This window comes from Trichechus manatus, unplaced genomic scaffold (genome assembly GCF_000243295.1).
Source record: "Trichechus manatus latirostris isolate Lorelei unplaced genomic scaffold, TriManLat1.0 scaffold00005, whole genome shotgun sequence".
NCBI lineage: Eukaryota > Metazoa > Chordata > Mammalia > Sirenia > Trichechidae > Trichechus > Trichechus manatus.
In genome coordinates this window covers 34,276,884-34,295,687 of record NW_004443941.1, presented here as the reverse complement: position 1 = coordinate 34,295,687, position 18,804 = coordinate 34,276,884, and the positions used below count along the sequence as shown (strand labels likewise).

Sequence of the window (18,804 nt, the reverse complement as noted above, 5' to 3'; positions counted from 1 at the left end):
TTTATGGTTTTATCGTCGGAAGAGGTACTTTGTAATATTTCGATGTTTTGGATTTTGTTAAGGCTTGCTTTATGGCCTAATATGTGTTCTGTTCTGGAGAATGTTCCATGTGCATTGGAAAAGAAAGTATACTTGGCTGCTGTTGGGTGTAGTGTTCAGTATATGTCTTTGAGATCAAGTTGGTTGATTGTAGCATTTAGCTCTTCCATGTCTTTGTTGAGCTTCTTTCTGGATGTTCTGTTCTTCACTGAAAGTGGTGTGTTGAAGTCTCCTACTCTATTGTGGAGCTATCTATCTCTGTTTTCAATGCGGTTAGAGTTTGTTTCATGTATTTTGGAGCCCTGTTGTTGGGTGCGTAGATATTTATTATACTTATGTCTTTCTGGTGTATTGACTCTTTAATCATTATGTAGTGTCCTTCCTTATCCTTTGTGGTGGATTTTTCTTTAAAGTCTGTTTTGTCAGAAACTAATATTGCCACTCCTGCTCTTTTTTGAGTATTGTTTGCTTGATATATTTTTTTCCATCCTTTGAGTTTTAGTTTGTGTCGTTAAGTCTAAGGTGTGTCTCTTGCAGGCAGCATATAGATGGATCGTGTTTTTTTAATCCAGTCTGCCACTCTCTCTTTATGGGTACATATTGTCTGTTTACATTCAGTGTAATTATTGATAGGTATGAGTTTAGTGCTGTCATTTTTGAACCTCTTTTTGTGTGTTGTTCACAATTTCTTAGTTCCACTTAATTTTCTGTGCTGAGTGTCTTTATGTATTTTCTTTTCATCTGTTTCATTGTTGTTAATTTTGTGTTTGCTGAGTCTTCATATATTTCTAGTTTTTTATTTCTACTTGTAGTTTCCTTTGTGGTTACCTTAATATTTACCCCTATTTTTCTAAGTTTATACCACTTTTATTTCTTTATATCACCTTTACTTCTGCTCTATAGGAAAAATTTGTACCTGCATTTTTCGAGTCCGTTTTTTTGTTTTAATGTTGTCATCTTTTACGTATTGACATCTGTTTCCCTATTTTCAGCATTTTAGCTTTGATTTACTTTTGTGACTTCCCTGTCTGGGTTGATACCCAGTTGCTCTGTCCTGTGTTCTAGTCTTGGGTTGTTATCTGATATTACTGATTTTCTAATTGGAGAACTCCCTTTAGTATTTCTTGTGATTTTGGTTTGATTTTTGCAAATTCCCTAAACTTCTGTTTATCTGGAAATGCCCTCATTTCACTATTATATTTAAGAGACAGTTTTGCTGGATATATAATTCTTTGCTGGCAGTTGTTTTCCTACAAGGCTTTATATATGTCATCCCTTTGCCTTCTTGCCTGCGTGGTTTCTGCTGAGTAGTCCAAACTTATTCTTATTGACTCTCCTTTGTAGATGACTTTTGATTTATCCCTAGCTGCTCTTAAAATTCTCTCTCTATCTTTGGTTTTGGCAAGTTTGATTATAATTTGTCTTGGTGTCTTTCTTTTGGGATCTGCCTTATGTGGGGTTCAATGAGCATCTTGGATAGATACCATCTTGTCTTTCACGATATCAGGGAAGTTCTGCCAACAAATTTTCAACAATTCTCTTAGTATTTTCTGTTATCCCCCCGGTTCTGGTACTCCAGTCACGTGTAGGTTATTCCTCTTGATGAGGTCCCACATAATTCTTAGGTTTTCATCATTTTTTAAAATACTTTTATCTGATTTTTCCTCAAATAAGTTGGTGTCAAGCGCTTTGTCTTCAGTCTCACTGATTCTGACTTCCAATTGCCTCAGTTCTGCTCCAGTGACTTTCTATTGAGTTGTCTGAGATTTTATTGTTAATCTTCTGGATTTCTGATTGCTGTGTCTCTATAGATCCTTGCAGCCTGTTAAATTTGTCATAATGCCTCTCTATAATCTTCTTAAATTCCTCTGTTACTTTGTCTGTATATTACATGTCTTGGTCTGCGTTTTTCCTGATCTCTGTCCTGATCTCTTGAAGTATTCTGTATATTGTCTTAACACTTTAAAATGAATGATTCTGTAAATGGATAATCAGTCAGTTTACAGTATAATTTCATTTCTTTTCAGGTTGGTCCAACAGCCACACAAGCTATGCAAGAATTTCTTACCAGATTACAAGTGCATCTTTCTTCAACATGTCCTCAGATATTCAGTGAATTTTTGCTGAAGCTAATTCATATACTTTCAACAGAAAGGTAAATTTCAGTGCACACATATATTTCTATACATAACCAATATATAATCATCCAGATACTCTTTTCCTTAACTTATCATTCGTGGGGATTTACTTGGAAGGAGTAAGGAGGAGGATACGAGGGATTAGGCAGGAAAGGTTTATTGGTGTTTTTCCTAATTTTTTTCATTTTATTTCATTAAGCCTCCTCCAAATCCCTCAACTTCCTGCCTTATGAAATGAATGTATTAAAATTTTACTTGCTTTTAATGTTTTCATAGATGAGTTATTATTAACCACCTAAGTGAAATTTGTTTTGAAGCTGCTCAAATTTTTCTAGAATGCAAAGAATGAAACCTACCCAGTGATTTTTTTTTGACACTGATATAGGATAAGAAAACCTGAAAAAGATAGTTTAATAACAAAAATTGTATAATAGTTTAATATGGAAATGCTAAATAAATTTATTAATAAACTGTTTTATAAGAATAAGCTGTGACCATGATGTGTTGATTCTTAGAATGCATGAACAGTTCAGTATCATATAACATGTAATTATAAGTCAGGTTTTTTGTACTGTAAGACATGTCTTAAAATCCAGCATTACTTTCTGATAAAAATTCTTTAATGAATATAAATAAGCACTCTTATTGTATTAGCATTATAAAAAGCTAGATGATGACAAACTAAAATCAGGCATGTTTGATTGTTAAAAATATTCCCATTAAATCAGGAACAAGCCAAAGGTGCCAGTTGTTACCTTTTATCATTTTATTGCATTCTAAAAGTGCTAGTCTATTAAAGATATTAAAAATGTATATATATTAGAAAATGGTAAAATCGTATGTAGATTGCATGACTGTTTTCCTTAAAAAAATACGGAAAACAGGTGTAGTTTAATAAATTAACATCAAAATTAATAATTCATCTTTAATAATAGTTTTTTTTTGAAAAACCATACCAGAATGACTGACCCCTAGTATAAAAGTGGACATGCAAAATTTATATACAATATGTGTTGTCATAACTGCAGAAAATTTTACCTTATGGCTAGTGTCCTCATTTGTGATTTCTTCCCCCTTTATAACTATATTTTAAACATTATTGTGTTTGTAATTCAACTTGTTTGGAGTATATGAGAGAATATGTCCTCATCCTAATTGTAAATTGAAAGATAAAGACAAGAAGAGTAGATTGACAATGTCAAGGACATGCTGCTATGATATGTATGCATGAATTCGGTAACTGTACCTTCATAGTATTTCTTGAGATCTGATAGTGTAGATTCTCCACTTTGTTCTTTTTTCAGAATTGTTCAGACTATCCTAGTTCCTTTGTTTCACCGTATAAATTTTAAAATCAGGACATTCATTTTTGCACCCCCCTCCCCCGAAAAAAATAATCCTGCTGGATTTTGAGAATGTGTTCAATCTGTAGATGAATTTGGGTCGTTGTAGCTTCTTCGAGATTATCTATGTACACAGTCCTGCTGTCTGTGAATAGAGGTAGTTTTATTTTCTCTTACCAATCTGTATGCCTTTTTTTTTTCCTTTTACTAACCTAATTGTACTGGTTAGGACCTCCAGTATGATGTTGAATAGAAGCTGTGAAAGTGAACATTCTTGCTGTTTTTTTGTTATTTTAGGGGGAAGACATTCAGTCTTTCACTATTAGGTATACAGTTAGCTGTAGATTTTTTTGTACGTGGCTGAAGAAGTTCTTATTTGTTCCTTTGTTTGCTAAGATTTTTTTTTAAAAACATGGTTATTGCGTTTTGTCAGTGCTTTCTCTGCTGATCAAATGTTGTGTTTTCTTTAGTCTGTTGATACGGTGAATTTTTTTTTTTTTTAGTGTTGATCAGTGTGTATTCGCAGGATACACAGAATAATGTATTATCCTATTTCTTGCTGGACTTAATTTGTTAATATTTTGTTGTGATTATGTTTGATTAGTTGATATTTTGTTGCAGAATTTGAGAATGTGTTTACAAGGACTTTTTTTTCTATAATGTCTTTGGTTTTTGTATCATGGTAATGCTGGATTCATAAAATTACTGTTCCCACTTCTGGTTCTATAAAATTGGTATTATTTCTTAATATTTTGTATGGTTCTCCATTGAAGCTACTTGGATTTAGAGTTTTCTTTGAGGTAACATTTTTCAATATTGTTAATACCTTTTCTATTTCTCCTTGAGTGATCTTTGTCAGTTTGTTACAAGGAGTCTGTTCACCTATGATGTTGAATTTATTATTTGTAATGTTTCCTCACTATATATTCTATAATGATAGATCCCTTCTTACATCTCTGATATTGGTAATTTGTATCTTCTTTAATTTCTTTTCTTGGTCATTCTGGGTAGATGTTTATCAATGTTATTGATCTTTTCAAAGAACCAGCTTATGGTTATATTGATATTCTTTATTTTTCCATTTTGAGTTTCATTGATTTGTACTCTAATATTCTTTGCTTCTTTTTGCTTGCCTGAGTTTAATTTGCTCTTCTTTTCTAGCTTAGATCATTGATTTGAGACCTTTCTTCTTTTCTAATATAAACATTTAATGCCATAAAATTTCTTTATAGCAGCATTTTAACTGTATCCCAGAATTTCTTGTATTTTTTTGCTGTATTTTTGAAACTTTTGAATTCAATTAAAAATATATTCTGATTTCTTGTGTGACTTTTTTTGGGCCATGAGTTATTTAGAATTGTGTATTTCTCGTTTAGTTTATCAGGTTTTAATTTATGTATATTAATATTCTCTTATTAGGCCCGTATACATTTAGGATTATTATATCGTCTTGGTGATTTGATCCCTTTAACCATAATACAGTGGACCTTTATCCCTAGAAATATTTCTTGTGTACTTTGGTATTGATATAGTCACTCCATCTTTCAATTGGTTAGTGTTCGTGTGGTATATGGATTTATGTCTTTCTTCTTTTAATCACCAATGTTTTTGTGTTTAAAAAATGCTCTTTTATCCTATTTGACAGTGTCTGTCTTTTAATTGGTCTCCTTAGGCCATTTATGTTTAATATAATTGTTGATATGATGGATTAAAATTTGTTATCTTGACAGTTTTCCATTTGTTTCATCTAGTCTTTGTTTCTTTTTAAAAAAAAGTTTCTGCCTACTTTTGCATTTTTAATTGATTTCATTTCATTTCCATCAAATAATATTCTACCACTTGTGTATAATGTCAGAACTTACAACAGTATAGTTCCAGTTTTTTTCTCCCATCTTTTATGATAATGTTTTCATACATTTACATATGCTATAAACATACATTACTACTATTTTTTTTGCTTTATTCAGTCAGCTATTATTTGGAGACTAAAGTAAATAGTATTTATGCCTGGAAATGGCAAGGCTCTTCTGGTAGATGGTTAGTATGTGGGTTTTAGTCACTCTAAGTCAAGCACTGAGCTGGGTTTGGGTTTTGTTGTTGCTGTTTCTTCAGTGCAGCATTGGTTTCAAATTTCTTTTGTCACCTCTGATTTAGTGAGAGCTGGGGTGTACGTACAGAAGGGTTGTTTCTGATGTTCTTGCTCCATCTTCAGCTTTTTTTCCTTCCTTACACATCTGCACCACAAAGCAAGTCTCTCCCCACAAGTTTCACCTTCAGTAGTCGACTGTATATGTTTTCCAGTGTTTGCTCCTGGTGGTGGCAGGTATTCTGATGTTCTCGTTCCAGCCTCAGTCTTTGGCAGGCTGTCTGTGCTTGGGTCTCAGGTGTGGAGCTTTCTCTGTAATTTTTTTTTCCTTCCTGTGCCAGCCAAAGTCTGCCTTGTATCTTTGACTGTTCTTGCGTGGGAGAGCATTTCCTGCTATCCTGTGATAGGAGACCTGTGTTAGTATTGGAATAGGATTCTGGACCCAAGACTATTTTCTACCCCTTTCTGAGGGATAAAGGATTTTTTTAATTCTATCCACAGATGCCAAAGGGGGTCTTCACTTGTGCCCTTGAGGCAAGAAATTGTTGCCCATTTCCCATTGAACTAAGTTAAGGCTTTTTTTTTTCAGGGGAGAAGGATCTGAGCAGGGCTTTGTTCCTTTCTTGCAGCATCTGCTCTCTACTCTAGGGCTGTAGCTCTGAGGGATATTCTCTCTGATTTTCTGCTTTACCCCTAATGTGCATGGATGTCTGTGGAGAAGCGCCTGTGAGTAGGTGTGAACTCTCAAGGATTCTGTATTGCCATCCTAGTACACACTTGGCCATTAGCAATTTGTGAAATGTGTTAGCTGAATTCTTCTTATCCATCTGTATGTTGCCAGGATCTCTTCTTCCCAAGTTTTGCTACTGGTTCTCTTCTTCCCAAGTTTTGCCACGGGAGAGCTAATGCTCACATCCTGTCTTCCTGGAGGTGCCTGTGTTTGCTTGAGTTTCAGATTTTTGATTGTCCTGTGATCTCAGCTCTCTGTTGAGTTCAGTAAAAGTTACAGTTTTGTAGTTAATTTGATCTTTCCCTTGGTGTTAATTGGATGCAATGTTCTTTCCAGCTTTCTGCAGTTTAGTCATAAGGAGAATTTGAGCGCGTTCAATTTTGATTAAATAATAAGAATTATTTAATTGAATCTTAATTATTGAGAATCAGTATCAGTAGGGAATGTTTAAAATAGCAACATTTGAGGACGTGAGAAACCAGAGATCATCCCATTATAGGAGGTGCCTTGTGATAATGAAATATTTTAGTGTGTAGCTCATCATTCCTTCAGATTCACTTCTTTCATTTACTTGTCTTTAGTTTTTTTATTTGGAAGGAAGTCATTTTTTATTTTGTGTAAAATGGAGGCAAAAAACAAGGAAGACTCAGAAAGAGATGGAACTGTTAACTGCAAAATGAAATAGTGAATTCCAAGTTCATTATATTTTCAGTTTTCTTGTTTTGTGTTGGTTACTTCTTTCAAAACTGTTTAAATCGGGTTAAGTTTTAATCCTCTCTTTTGTTCTGCAGGGGTGCCTTCCAGGTAGGCCAAGGACCTCTCGATGCCCAAGTGAAGCTCTTAGAATTCACTCTGGAGCAGAATTTTGAAGTTGTTTCAGTTAGTACTATTTCTGCTGTGATAGAGTCTGTCACCTTTTTAGTGCACCACTATATCACTTGCTCAGACAAAATAATGTCTCGAAGTGGATCAGATAGTTCTGTGGGTGCTCGAGCATGCTTCGGGGGCCTCTTCGCCAACCTCATCCGTCCGGGTGATGCAAAAGCTGTTTGTGGTGAAATGACGAGAGATCAACTCATGTTTGATTTGTTAAAACTGGTTAACATTTTAGTACAGCTGCCTCTTTCAGGCAATAGGGAATATAGTGCAAGAGTGTCTGTAACCAGCAATACGACAGACAGTGTTTCAGATGAAGAAAAAGTCTCAGGAGGCAAAGATGGTAATGGAAGCAGTACCAGTATTCAAGGATCACCTGCCTATGTTGCTGACTTAGTGTTAGCCAATCAACAGATTATGAGCCAGATTTTGTCTGCTCTGGGTCTATGTAATAGCAGTGCCATGGCAATGATAATTGGTATGTATTGAAAATATTAATCTTATACTTATTCCTAATATTGTATCTATTTTCTTTAGCAATATATGGGTTGTTTTCATTTTATTTTATTTTTTTAAATTAAGTGTAATGCTACTTTACTGCAAGCTTCTTCTCATGACAGCATTTTATTAGTGAGGACTTTATAGAGTGTCTTCAGTTAATCAAACTGAGATCTTGAAACCCTTTGTGTGAATTATTTTTAAAAAATTATAAGGGAAAAATCAGTTTCATAAGTTAAGTACTGTATTATATATCCAACCATCTGTAATGTTTCAAAGGCAAAGAATTTGTCATCAAATTCTGTATTGGAAAACAAATCAGATAATTTATTCACATTTGAAAAATGAATTATAAAATTTTTCTCACAATTTAATAGTCCCTGTGACACATATATCAACGTAGTTTCTGTATTGCTGTTTAATTTTTCTGTTTGAAAGCTAATACGTTATGTTAATTTTTAAAAATAATTGAATTTCGATAAATTGTGACAAAATCCATTCCTGATGTATTTTTACCGGTTGGTATTTTGTCTACATAATAGAAAGAATGATATCGTCTTTCTGATTAGATGTTTTGAAGTATAGTTACATAACTGCCACTTATATGTCTGTTCGTTTCCTTATTTCTTTCTTTTAGTATAGCTAGTCAGTTGAGTGATGTTTCTCAATCATAACAGAGCAACTTCATTGTTACCGATGATAGAGTATTTCATATTAGAAGCTATCCAAAAAAAACGATGCTCTGCTGAATATTTATTATAATATCTAAGTATATATACATTTAGCTATTATGTACCCATGCTTCAGTGGTTTCAGGAAAAAATGACTTTTAAGCCTCCATATTTTAAGTACTATTGATTTTTAAGGAAACACTTTAAAAAAAAAAAAAATGGGTATTCTTTTATTTAAATTAGGGGCAAGTGGATTACATCTTACCAAACATGAAAACTTTCATGGTGGGTTGGATGCCATATCAGTTGGGGATGGATTATTTACCATACTGACAACCCTTAGTAAAAAGGCTTCTACGGTCCACATGATGCTGCAGCCAATCTTAACCTACATGGCCTGTGGATATATGGGCAGACAAGTAAGTTCAATCCAGCAACAGTTGGAATAATTTAAGTAGTTTCTGGAAACAGGAGTAGAGAATTATATACTAGGGACAGGGTCAAATAAGAGTATTCATAATATATACTGGAAAATGAAAAAATCAGTAAGTATAGATTATTAATAGAAGTTGGAGAATAAAATGTATTTGAAGTTACATTTTCAAAAATGACCACAGTGATATAAAAATAAAACATTTAACGTATTCTTAAATTTTAGATTTCTTTCTGTAGTCCCAAGGAGCTTTTTGCCTAAAAATAGCATAGTTTAATACCAAAATGTTTTTCATAGATATTACATAAGAGAATTTAATACGAGTATTTTTTTAAAGCTTATGTTACACTCCTAGTTTACTTTCAGTTTAAATGATAATTTAAAAAGTAATAGGTTATAATATTATTGTTTTTTGTATTTTTTTTTTTAATGAAATTGTAGGAAACAGTTTGACCATTTTAACTTCTAGTTCACTTAACATTTTTTTAAATGCAGATTTTAAAGCATAATATCTTAAGGAGACTTGTATATACAAAAAATCAAACCTGTTGCCATCAAGTTGATTCCGACTCATAGTGACCCTATATAATTATCATTTTCTTAAATATTTATTACATGTATATATATTTTTTCTCCTTTGCAAGATAAAAAGATATTTGAGAACGTTCTTTTATATATATATATAATATGACTAGCGTCTAGTGGGAAACAAAGTAAATGTTCAGTAATGTGAAACATGATAGTAGTAGATGAAGACAGATACATAAAAAATACCATGAGTTTAGAGAGGGGACACTTCACTTCTTTGCCAGTGCAGATAAGATTTCTTATGTATTATGACAGACATTTTCTATTTATTGATACAGATTGAGGCTGACATCTTATGAAAATTAACTATAAAAAATATTAAATGCAGTAACAAGTTTAGTTGTCCTATTCATAGGAAGCTAATCACTATTTTAAAAATCATGATATACATGTGTATTTTTTTAGGGCTCTCTTGCTACTTGCCAGTTATCTGAGCCATTATTATGGTTCATTTTGAGAGTATTGGATACTAGTGACGCCTTAAAAGCTTTCCACGATATGGGTAAGAAAATTCTAAAAACTGCCACTTAACTATAATCGTTACATTCTTCTTTATGTAGTCTTCTGTGAAAGTTGACTCTTAATGACAAACTGTCTATCCTAAGATAATTTTCATTTAGTATTCTTTTGTAAATTTAGGTGGTGTCCAGCTCATTTGCAACAATATGGTTACTAGTACAAGGGCTATTGTAAACACTGCAAGAAGTATGGTGTCAACTATTATGAAATTTCTTGACTCTGGTCCGAATAAAGCTGTTGACAGTACTTTGAAAACAAGAATACTAGCTTCTGAGCCTGACAATGCAGAAGGGATCCACAATTTTGCACCCCTGGGTAAGAAAAATCTGATTGTTATGAAGTTTTGAATTTATATAGCTGGTGTGAAGCAAAATTAGTTGTTAAAGGTGATGATGTTTTATTATCACCGTTTTAATCACAAACAGTTATTTTAAAGGCAGTAAATATTGAAACATTCTACTGATGCTAAGGAAGTTTTTAATAGCCCTTTAGCAATAAAGTTTTTTTTTTATTTCTGTGTTTAAATTGAAGCACAATATATGAAATTAAGTATCAGTTTTTATGTCAGTTTTCCCTGTTAATGTTAATCAGCTTTAAAGAACTTACTGCTTTTTAAGTGATATTGTCTAAAAAAAAAAGAGTTTTAAATTTAGGTATTTTGTCCTTTTTCCAGTTTGCATAGTTTCTTTCCATATTTTCCTTTTAATATTTCTAATTCATGAGTATTGACGTCATAGAATAAAGATGATTATTTTCAAAGTGTCATGTGTACTGGACATTGCATTTTACTTAAATCATTTGAGAATTATTTTACTAGATTTGTCTTCATTACTTCAGTTTTCATTTTTCATTTGTAATGTAAAAAATATAGGCAGTAGTTAATAATGAACTTACCGCCTTTCCAGTTGACCAGATGTCCTGTGACAGTTAATAGTACTAAATATATTAGCAGCATCAAATGTTTTCACCAAATGCTTTTAGTTAATTTTTCTACTTTAATTATTATGTGTTACTGAGTTTCTTTTGCAAATTTTTTATTTAAAACTGTAGGTACTATCACATCTAGCAGTCCTACTGCCCAGCCAGCTGAAGTGCTTTTGCAGGCCACACCACCCCACAGAAGAGCTCGCTCTGCTGCTTGGTCTTACATCTTTCTGCCAGAGGAGGCTTGGTGTGACCTTACCATTCACCTTCCTGCAGCAGTACTTCTCAAAGAGATACATATCCAACCTCACCTTGCATCTCTTGCAAGTGAGTAGCGTTTTCTAAATAAGCATCATGAGAATAAACTATAATTTAGCCACATTTGAAAATGAGAACAATATTTAGCAAATAGTAGTACACTTAGGCATAATTACTAGATTGCTTAATATTAAACAGTTTTTAATGTAATATTCAACACTATGTATCACGTTGCCATTGAGTCAGTTCCGACTCATGGTGTTTCCATGTGTGTCAAAGTAGCATTATGCTCCATAGGGTTTTCAGTGGCTGATTTTTCAGAAGTAGATAGGCAGGCCTTTTATCCAGCTATCACCAAGTAATTTTCCATGAGATGAAATGATACGGCTAATTACCCTCAAACAAACAGTGTCTGATGATATCCAAACAGATGTATTCCAGTTATATATTATTTTGACTTTCTTTTCCTCCCAAATTTATTAAACTATAGTATCAAGCTGAAATGAGTTAATTTACACACATGTAGATAGAAGTCTTAGTTTTTCCAGCCAGGTCCACAGACCTAGACCTGTGATATAGAGTTAGCATAGATTTTTTTTTTTTTCTGCTCATTCTAAGACAACTACATATGTGAAGAATTTTTAATGGTAATATTTTAAGTGTGATAACTGTCATTCATTTGATGCCTTTGTTCATTGAATACATTTTGTTGTAAATTTGTAAGGTAGATAATTTGAAGAATTCTTAGAAAATAAGTTATAGAGTAAATAGAGTAGGAGCTTTTTCAGATACTTATTAAGAACATGAAATACTATTTAATCCCATACTGTTGGTGATAATTCTGAGTCAAGTAAAAATTATAGATTTATTGCCTAATTGGCTGCTTTGTTCTTACGGAGAATCAGGTAAATGTGTATCTTCAGTTACCCTTTTTTTAGGTGAATGTTAGAATTTTTAAGTACAATTTTTATTCTAATGTAGGTAAAATATTTCATGTTGGAAAGTAGCCTCCAAAATTAATTATGATGGAAGTCAGTGACAAAATATGATTTGGTACGTAAATTTTCTTTTTAGAAGTTCATAATGAACATAACTGAAGGCTTCTTTTTTTGTGGGATTTCCACTAGGAGGTCTACTTCACTTTTTCTTTAGTAATTGTTCAATTTGGTCTTTCTGCAGCCTGCCCATCCTCAGTATCTGTTGAAGTAAGTGCAGATGGGGTAAATATGCTGCCTTTGTCCACTCCTGTTGTCACAAGTGGTCTCACCTACATAAAAATTCAGCTTGTAAAAGCTGAAGTAGCCTCTGCTGTCTGCCTTAGACTACATCGGCCACGAGATGCCAGCACACTAGGCCTTTCGCAGATTAAATTACTAGGCCTCACAGCTTTTGGTACAACTTCTTCAGCGACAGTTAATAATCCTTTTCTCCCATCTGAAGATCAGGTATCCAAGACAAGGTATGTTTTATTTATCATTGTTTTTAAAAAAAAAAAAAAAAAACTTTCTGTGCTTTTTAATAAAATCATTTATTAGGTATGATAGAGATGATAATTTTGTAGAAGCAGAACCCTGATACTGATTGTAATTGAGATTTATGTGTATTTAATCCCTGAAAGGATCCTTGCTGTGTGTGATAATATATGTGGGTATGGGTTTCAGTTTTTTGAATTATCTTCTAATATGAGGATTCCCAAATGCCTGTCACCAGGAGTACATCTGAATCATACAAACCCACCATATTAACAGGGACCTAGTTTTATATGGTAATTCCTAAATGACAGTCAGCACAAGGATTATATCTGGACCATCCGAACTGACTAAAGAAGCAAATACCTATATATATCCTTTTTTAAAATAGTGCTTTAGGTGAAAGTTTACAACTCAAGTTAAATTTCGCATTCAAAAATTTATACATATCGTTTTGTGAAATTGGTTGTAATCCCCACAATGTGATGGCACACTCCCCCTTTCTGCCCATGTTCCCTGGGTCCATTTGTCCAATTCCTGTTCCTTCCTGCCTTTTCATCCTGCTGTTGGACAGGAACTGCCCATTTGGTCCTGTGTATTTGATTAAACTAAGAAGCACCTTCCTCATGAGTGTGACTTTTTTGTTTTGTACACCTGTCTAATCTTTGTCTAGGAGCCCTGGTGACATAGTAGTTAAGAGCTTGGCTGCTAACCGAAAGGTTGGCAGTTCAAATCCACCAGCCAACCCTATAGGGCAGTTCTGCTGTGTCCTGTAGGTTTGCTGTGAGTCGGAACCAACTCGACGGCACCTAACAACACGTTTATCTGAAAAGTGGACTTTGGGAATGGTTTCATTTCTCGGTTAGCAGAGCATCCAGGTGCCATAGTTTCAGGGGCTCCCCCAGTCTTTGTCAGACCAGTAAGTCTGGTCTTTTTACGTGGTTTTGAATTCTGTTCTACATCTTTCTCCCACTCTGTCTGGGACTATCTGTTGTGATCCCTGTCAGGGTGGTTATTGGTGGTAGCCAAGCACCATCTAGTTCTTTTGGTCTCATGCTGGTGGAATCTCTGGTTCGTGTGGTCCTTTAGCCCTTTGGGCTAATATTTTCTTGTGTCTTTGGTTTTCTTCATTTTCCTTTGCTACAGGTGGGATGGGATGAATTAATGTATCCTAGGTGGCCACTCAAGCTTTTAAGACCCGAGACACTGCTCACCAAAGTAGGATGTGGAACATTTTCTTAATGAACTATGTTATGCCAGATGACATAGATGTCCCCCAAGACTATGGTCCTCAGGCCCCAGCCACAACTACTCAGTGCCTCGAAGTGTTTGAATGTGTCTAGGAAACTTCTGTGCTTTTGGTTTGGTGCAGTTGTGCTGACTTCCTTTATATTGTGTGTTGTCCTTCCCTTCACCAAAGTTGACACTTGTCTACTATAGAGTTAGTGAATTCACCTCTTCCTCCTTCCCCACCCTCGTAACCATCAAAGAATGGTTTTTCTTGAGTTCCTATAATAATGGTCTCTTAGAATATAAACCTTTTCTTGAGTTCCTATAATAATAGTCTCATACAATATTTGTCCTTTGGTGACTGACTTCTTTCACTTAGCATAATGCCCTCAAGATTCATTCATGTTGTAAGATGTTTCCTGGATTCATCATGGTTCGTTATCATTGCATAGTATTCCATTGTGTGTATATACCATAATTTGTTTATCCATTCATCTATTGATGGGCATTTGGGTTGTTTCTATCTTTTTGCCATTGTGAACAATACTGCAGTGAACATGGGTGTGCACATGTCTGTTCGGCTCTTATTTCTCTAGGGTATATTCCTAGAAGTGGGACTGCTGGATCGTGTGGTATTTCTTTTTCTAGCTTTTTAAAGAAGCACCATATCTTTTTCCAAAGCGGTTGTACCATTTTACATTCCCACCAACAGTGTATAAGTGTTCCAGTCTCTCCACAGCCTCTCCAACGTATATTATTTGTTGTTTTTTGGATTAATGCTAACCTTGTTGAGGTGAGATGGTATCTCATTGTAGTTTTGATTTGCTTTTCCCTAATGGCTACTGATTGTGAGCATTTCTTCATGTGTTTGTTAGCCACTTGAATGTCTTCTTTGGTGAAGTGTCTGCTTTGCCCATTTTTAATCGAATTGTCTTTTTGTTGTTGTGGTGTTGCAGTATCTTGTAAATTTTAGAGATTGTATAAGGGTATCAGATATGTCATAGTCAAAAATTTTTTCCCAGTCTGTAGGTTGTCTTTTTTTACTCTTTTGATAAGTCTTTTGATGAGCTGAAGTGTTTGATTTTTAGGAGCTCCCAGTTATCTAGTTTCTCTTCTGGTACTTGTGCTTTGTTAGTTATGGTTTGTATCCTATTTATGCCATGTATTATGGCCCCTACATATATCCTTTAATCAACATGATTTTGGTAAATTTTGATGGTTGAAAATTTTATAGATTGCTTTTATTGAAATTTTACCCGATAAAAATAATTAGGGATTTCTTTTTTAATTCTGTACAAGCTGCAACTGTACAGACCTTCCCTTCACTGAAGTTGACACTTGTCTACTATCTAGTTAGTGAATTCACCTCCCCCACCCTCTCCACCCTAGTTACCATCAAAGACTGTACAGTTTTGCAAGTCTTAGTCCTTTGTAGTTTGTATTCACATATCAATATGAATATATAAAAACAGACTTCTTGGTTATTTAAAAAAAAAAAAAAGCAAGCACATAGTTCCTAAATGTTATGAGCACTTAAGTACTTATATTTGTGATATAATAGGGGAAACTGTGCTTAATTCTTTATTGACTTTTACATAACGCTAAAACATGATTTTTTTTTTTGGATTAGTGTTATTTAAGAAGTGCTGCATGTTATCTTTAAGAAGTTCTGCCTTACCCTGGAAATAATTTGAGCCACTTGTATTTACCTTGTAAACTATTTTGTGTTGTGTATTTCAGTATTGGATGGTTACGGTTATTACATCACTGTCTTACTCACATAAGTGATCTGGAGGGAATGATGGCAAGTGCAGCTGCACCTACTGCTAACCTCCTGCAGACTTGTGCTGCCTTATTGATGTCACCATACTGTGGGATGCATTCACCCAACATTGAGGTTGTGCTTGTGAAGATAGGACTGCAGTCCACTAGAATTGGCCTGAAGCTTATAGATATTCTCCTGAGAAATTGTGCAGCATCAGGCAGTGATCCTACAGGTGAGATTTGATATTTTAATTTTACAAATTCACGAAGCAATGGCAATTGGACTGTGTGATCTGTTTCTGAAATTAATTTCCTTTAAGGCTTCATTGTTTTTGGAGTTTTTTGTTGTTGTTATTGTTGTTGTTGGAATTTATAGAGGAGTTATTTTTTTTTACAAATGCTTTAAAAATTAAATTGAGCAATCTTTACACTCCCAGTTTGCTTATCGAGCATACTTTTTTTTTTTTTTTTTTAAATTGTTTGTTGCAAGATTTGAATAGCCCTTTACTTTTTGGAAGACTGAATGGACTTTCTTCTGACTCTACGATAGATATTCTTTACCAGCTTGGAACAACTCAGGATCCTGGAACAAAAGACAGGTATATGATGATCCCAGTATTCATTTAAAAACACACACTCATTCTGTGTGTATTGCATGTTATTTGTAATATTTTCTTCTTAAGTAATTTCATAAAAATTAAGACATAATTGTTTATATATTGTATATATTTTTATATATGTCACATGATCCCTCTTTCAGGGACTTTTCTGTATATCAAACATAAATTTTCATATATTTGGCCATATTTTAAGCTAGTTTGAAGTAGAATTCTTAGTATTGCTTTTCAGGAATGGAATGGAATAAAACATCTGTTTTTGTCAAGTATGTTGTAATAGGATCCTTGTATGTTGATGATGTCATAATCGTACTGTGTATCTTAGGCAGTACTTACTAACTGTGAATAAATATAGGAATATTGGGTCCACTGTTAAGTACTTGGACTATTTTGATACAGTTGATGTTTATGCTGTTTGATTATTTGTTACTATTGATTGTTACATTCATTGGCAGTCTTTTATTAGCTTTTCTACCTGCTGTCTTACCTTTCCTACCACAAAATGACACAATATCTTATTAAATAATATCTGAAAACTTTAGTTAAATATTTAGTGATTTTTGAGTGTGGCTATTTTGAGTTGAGCTGTACTAACATGGTTCTGCCTTAACATCTTCTACTTCCAAATTGATAAGAACTCCCAAGTATTTTTGAAACATGTTTTTATTGATAAATTTCTGAGTAGCTCTTTGGCATTCTCCAGTTCTACGTATGCCATCTGTCTTAGTTATCTAGCGCTGCTATAACAGGAATACCATAAGTAGATGGCTTTAACAAACAAATTTATTCTCTCACAGCTTAGGAGGCTTGAAGTCTGAATTCAGGGTACAGCTCTAGGGGAAGGCTGTCTCTATCAGTTCTGGGGGTGTGTCCTTGTCATCAATCTTTCCTGGCCAAGGAGCTTCTCAGCGCAGGGACCCCAGATCCAAAGGACATGCTATTCTCGTGGCTCTTGTTTCTTGGTAGTATGAGGTCCCCATGTCTCTGCTCGCTTCTGTCTTTTATGTCTCAAAAGAGAGTGACTTATGACACAACCTAATCTTGTAGATTGAGTCCTGCCTCATTAACATAATTGCTACTAATCCCGACTCATTAACATCTTAGAGGTAGGATTTATAACACATAGGAAGATCACATCAGATGACAAAATGGTGGACAGTCACACAATATGGGGAATCATGGACCAGCCAAGTTGACACACATTTTGGGGGGACACAGCTGAATCCTTAACACCATTGTATTAGAAGAACCTATTTATAGAGTGTGTGACTCATTCTTTCTATTCTTTCTAGAGTTTATTTCCTGAACTATGTTATCCTTTAATATTTTAATTTATATTCATGATGAAATTACTTGGCATTTTGTTACTTTCTTGTTTTATAAATTAATAACAATAATAATTTTAGAATAATAATAACAGCAATGATTTTTTTGGTGAGTACTTATTTATTTTATAGATATTTACTGAATCGCTTCTGTATGCCTGGCACCATGCTAGATATTAGAGATACAAAGTTAATCAAGTCCTGCTTTGTGCTTTCAAGGTTGAGGAGACAGTAGTGTTAACCAAAAAGGAAGATTTACATAGATCCAATTTGGAGACATGAAATGGGATGCCAGGCAGTGAAGGTGTTCTGGGGCAAAATTACTACTTAATAATGTAATAGTTTTCACTTATTTTTGGCTAATTGCTTTCATCTTCACTTGATCAAAAATGTTTATAAATGACATATTTATCAGCATAAGTTTATTTTCAGTATGATAACTTTAAAATATTAAATAGGCTGACTTCTATCAATCCTTTTATATAAACTATATAAATATATATATAACTATATTACATTGAAAAATAGATGGGAATACTTTTTTGACAAAGTAGGAACTTGTGCCAAATTTGAATCATAATGGTGAGTAGAGCTAAAAAATAGTTTAAAAAATTAGTGTTAAATATTTTTCCATAAAAAGTTGCTTGAAATATCTTAGGATTTATCTTAGGATAATTTAATTTTTAAATATTTTTATGTTTCTTTTTCTTCATCATAAGAGGAAAATTAAACTTAAAAAAATTATTTCCTTTGCATAATTCCTTTCAACACATAAATTGTTATTGTTCAGAGCTGACATAAATGACAAGCCATGGGCTGAGAAAATGTTATTCTCCCCTGATTGCCACATTTCCCTTCTTTTTCTCTGACTTGTCTTTCATATCATATGAAATTGAATTTTAAGAGCCTGTCTTTCAGTCCTTCAGGGTATAGAGAAGGATCAACTAGTATTATATAACCTCTTACCCCCATTTCTTTTACCCTGAAGCAAAGAATCTCATGGTCTAAGTTAGAATATTGGGGGGAGGAGGGAGAAAGAAATATAAGCACAGTGTGTTAAGAACTTGACAATAAATTTTATCCCTTTTTCTGTGTTGTATACAAATTACAAAGCATTATTGCTTTCAAAAGTCAATTTTACAGGTTACTAGCTCAGGGTGGCAATGAAGGGACCCTGGTGGCGTAGTAGTTAAAGAGTTTGGCTGCTCACCAAAAGGTCAGCAGTTTGAATCCACCAGGCGCTCCTTGGAAACGCTATGGGGCAGTTCTACTCTGTCCTGTAGGGTCACTATGAGT

The 18,804-nt window shown here is 33.9% G+C and overlaps 1 protein-coding gene across 17 annotated transcripts in view; it reads left to right on the top strand.

Moving 5' to 3' along the window:
- Positions 1 to 18,804, top strand: part of BIRC6 (baculoviral IAP repeat containing 6) — a 364,754-nt gene that overhangs the window by 207,326 nt on the left and 138,624 nt on the right. For all 17 annotated transcript variants that reach the window (XR_002824888.1, XM_004369572.1, XM_023736211.1 and 14 more), the window contains 9 exons: positions 2,067 to 2,194; positions 7,128 to 7,690; positions 8,625 to 8,800; positions 9,808 to 9,904; positions 10,042 to 10,236; positions 10,972 to 11,172; positions 12,283 to 12,562; positions 15,543 to 15,799; positions 16,057 to 16,165. Coding sequence is in view for 16 of the 17 variants with exons in the window: in XM_004369572.1 (XP_004369629.1) it covers positions 2,067 to 2,194; positions 7,128 to 7,690; positions 8,625 to 8,800; positions 9,808 to 9,904; positions 10,042 to 10,236; positions 10,972 to 11,172; positions 12,283 to 12,562; positions 15,543 to 15,799; positions 16,057 to 16,165 (2,006 nt within the window). In the remaining variant the exon portion in view is untranslated. The remainder of the gene's footprint in view (positions 1 to 2,066; positions 2,195 to 7,127; positions 7,691 to 8,624; positions 8,801 to 9,807; positions 9,905 to 10,041; positions 10,237 to 10,971; positions 11,173 to 12,282; positions 12,563 to 15,542; positions 15,800 to 16,056; positions 16,166 to 18,804) is intronic.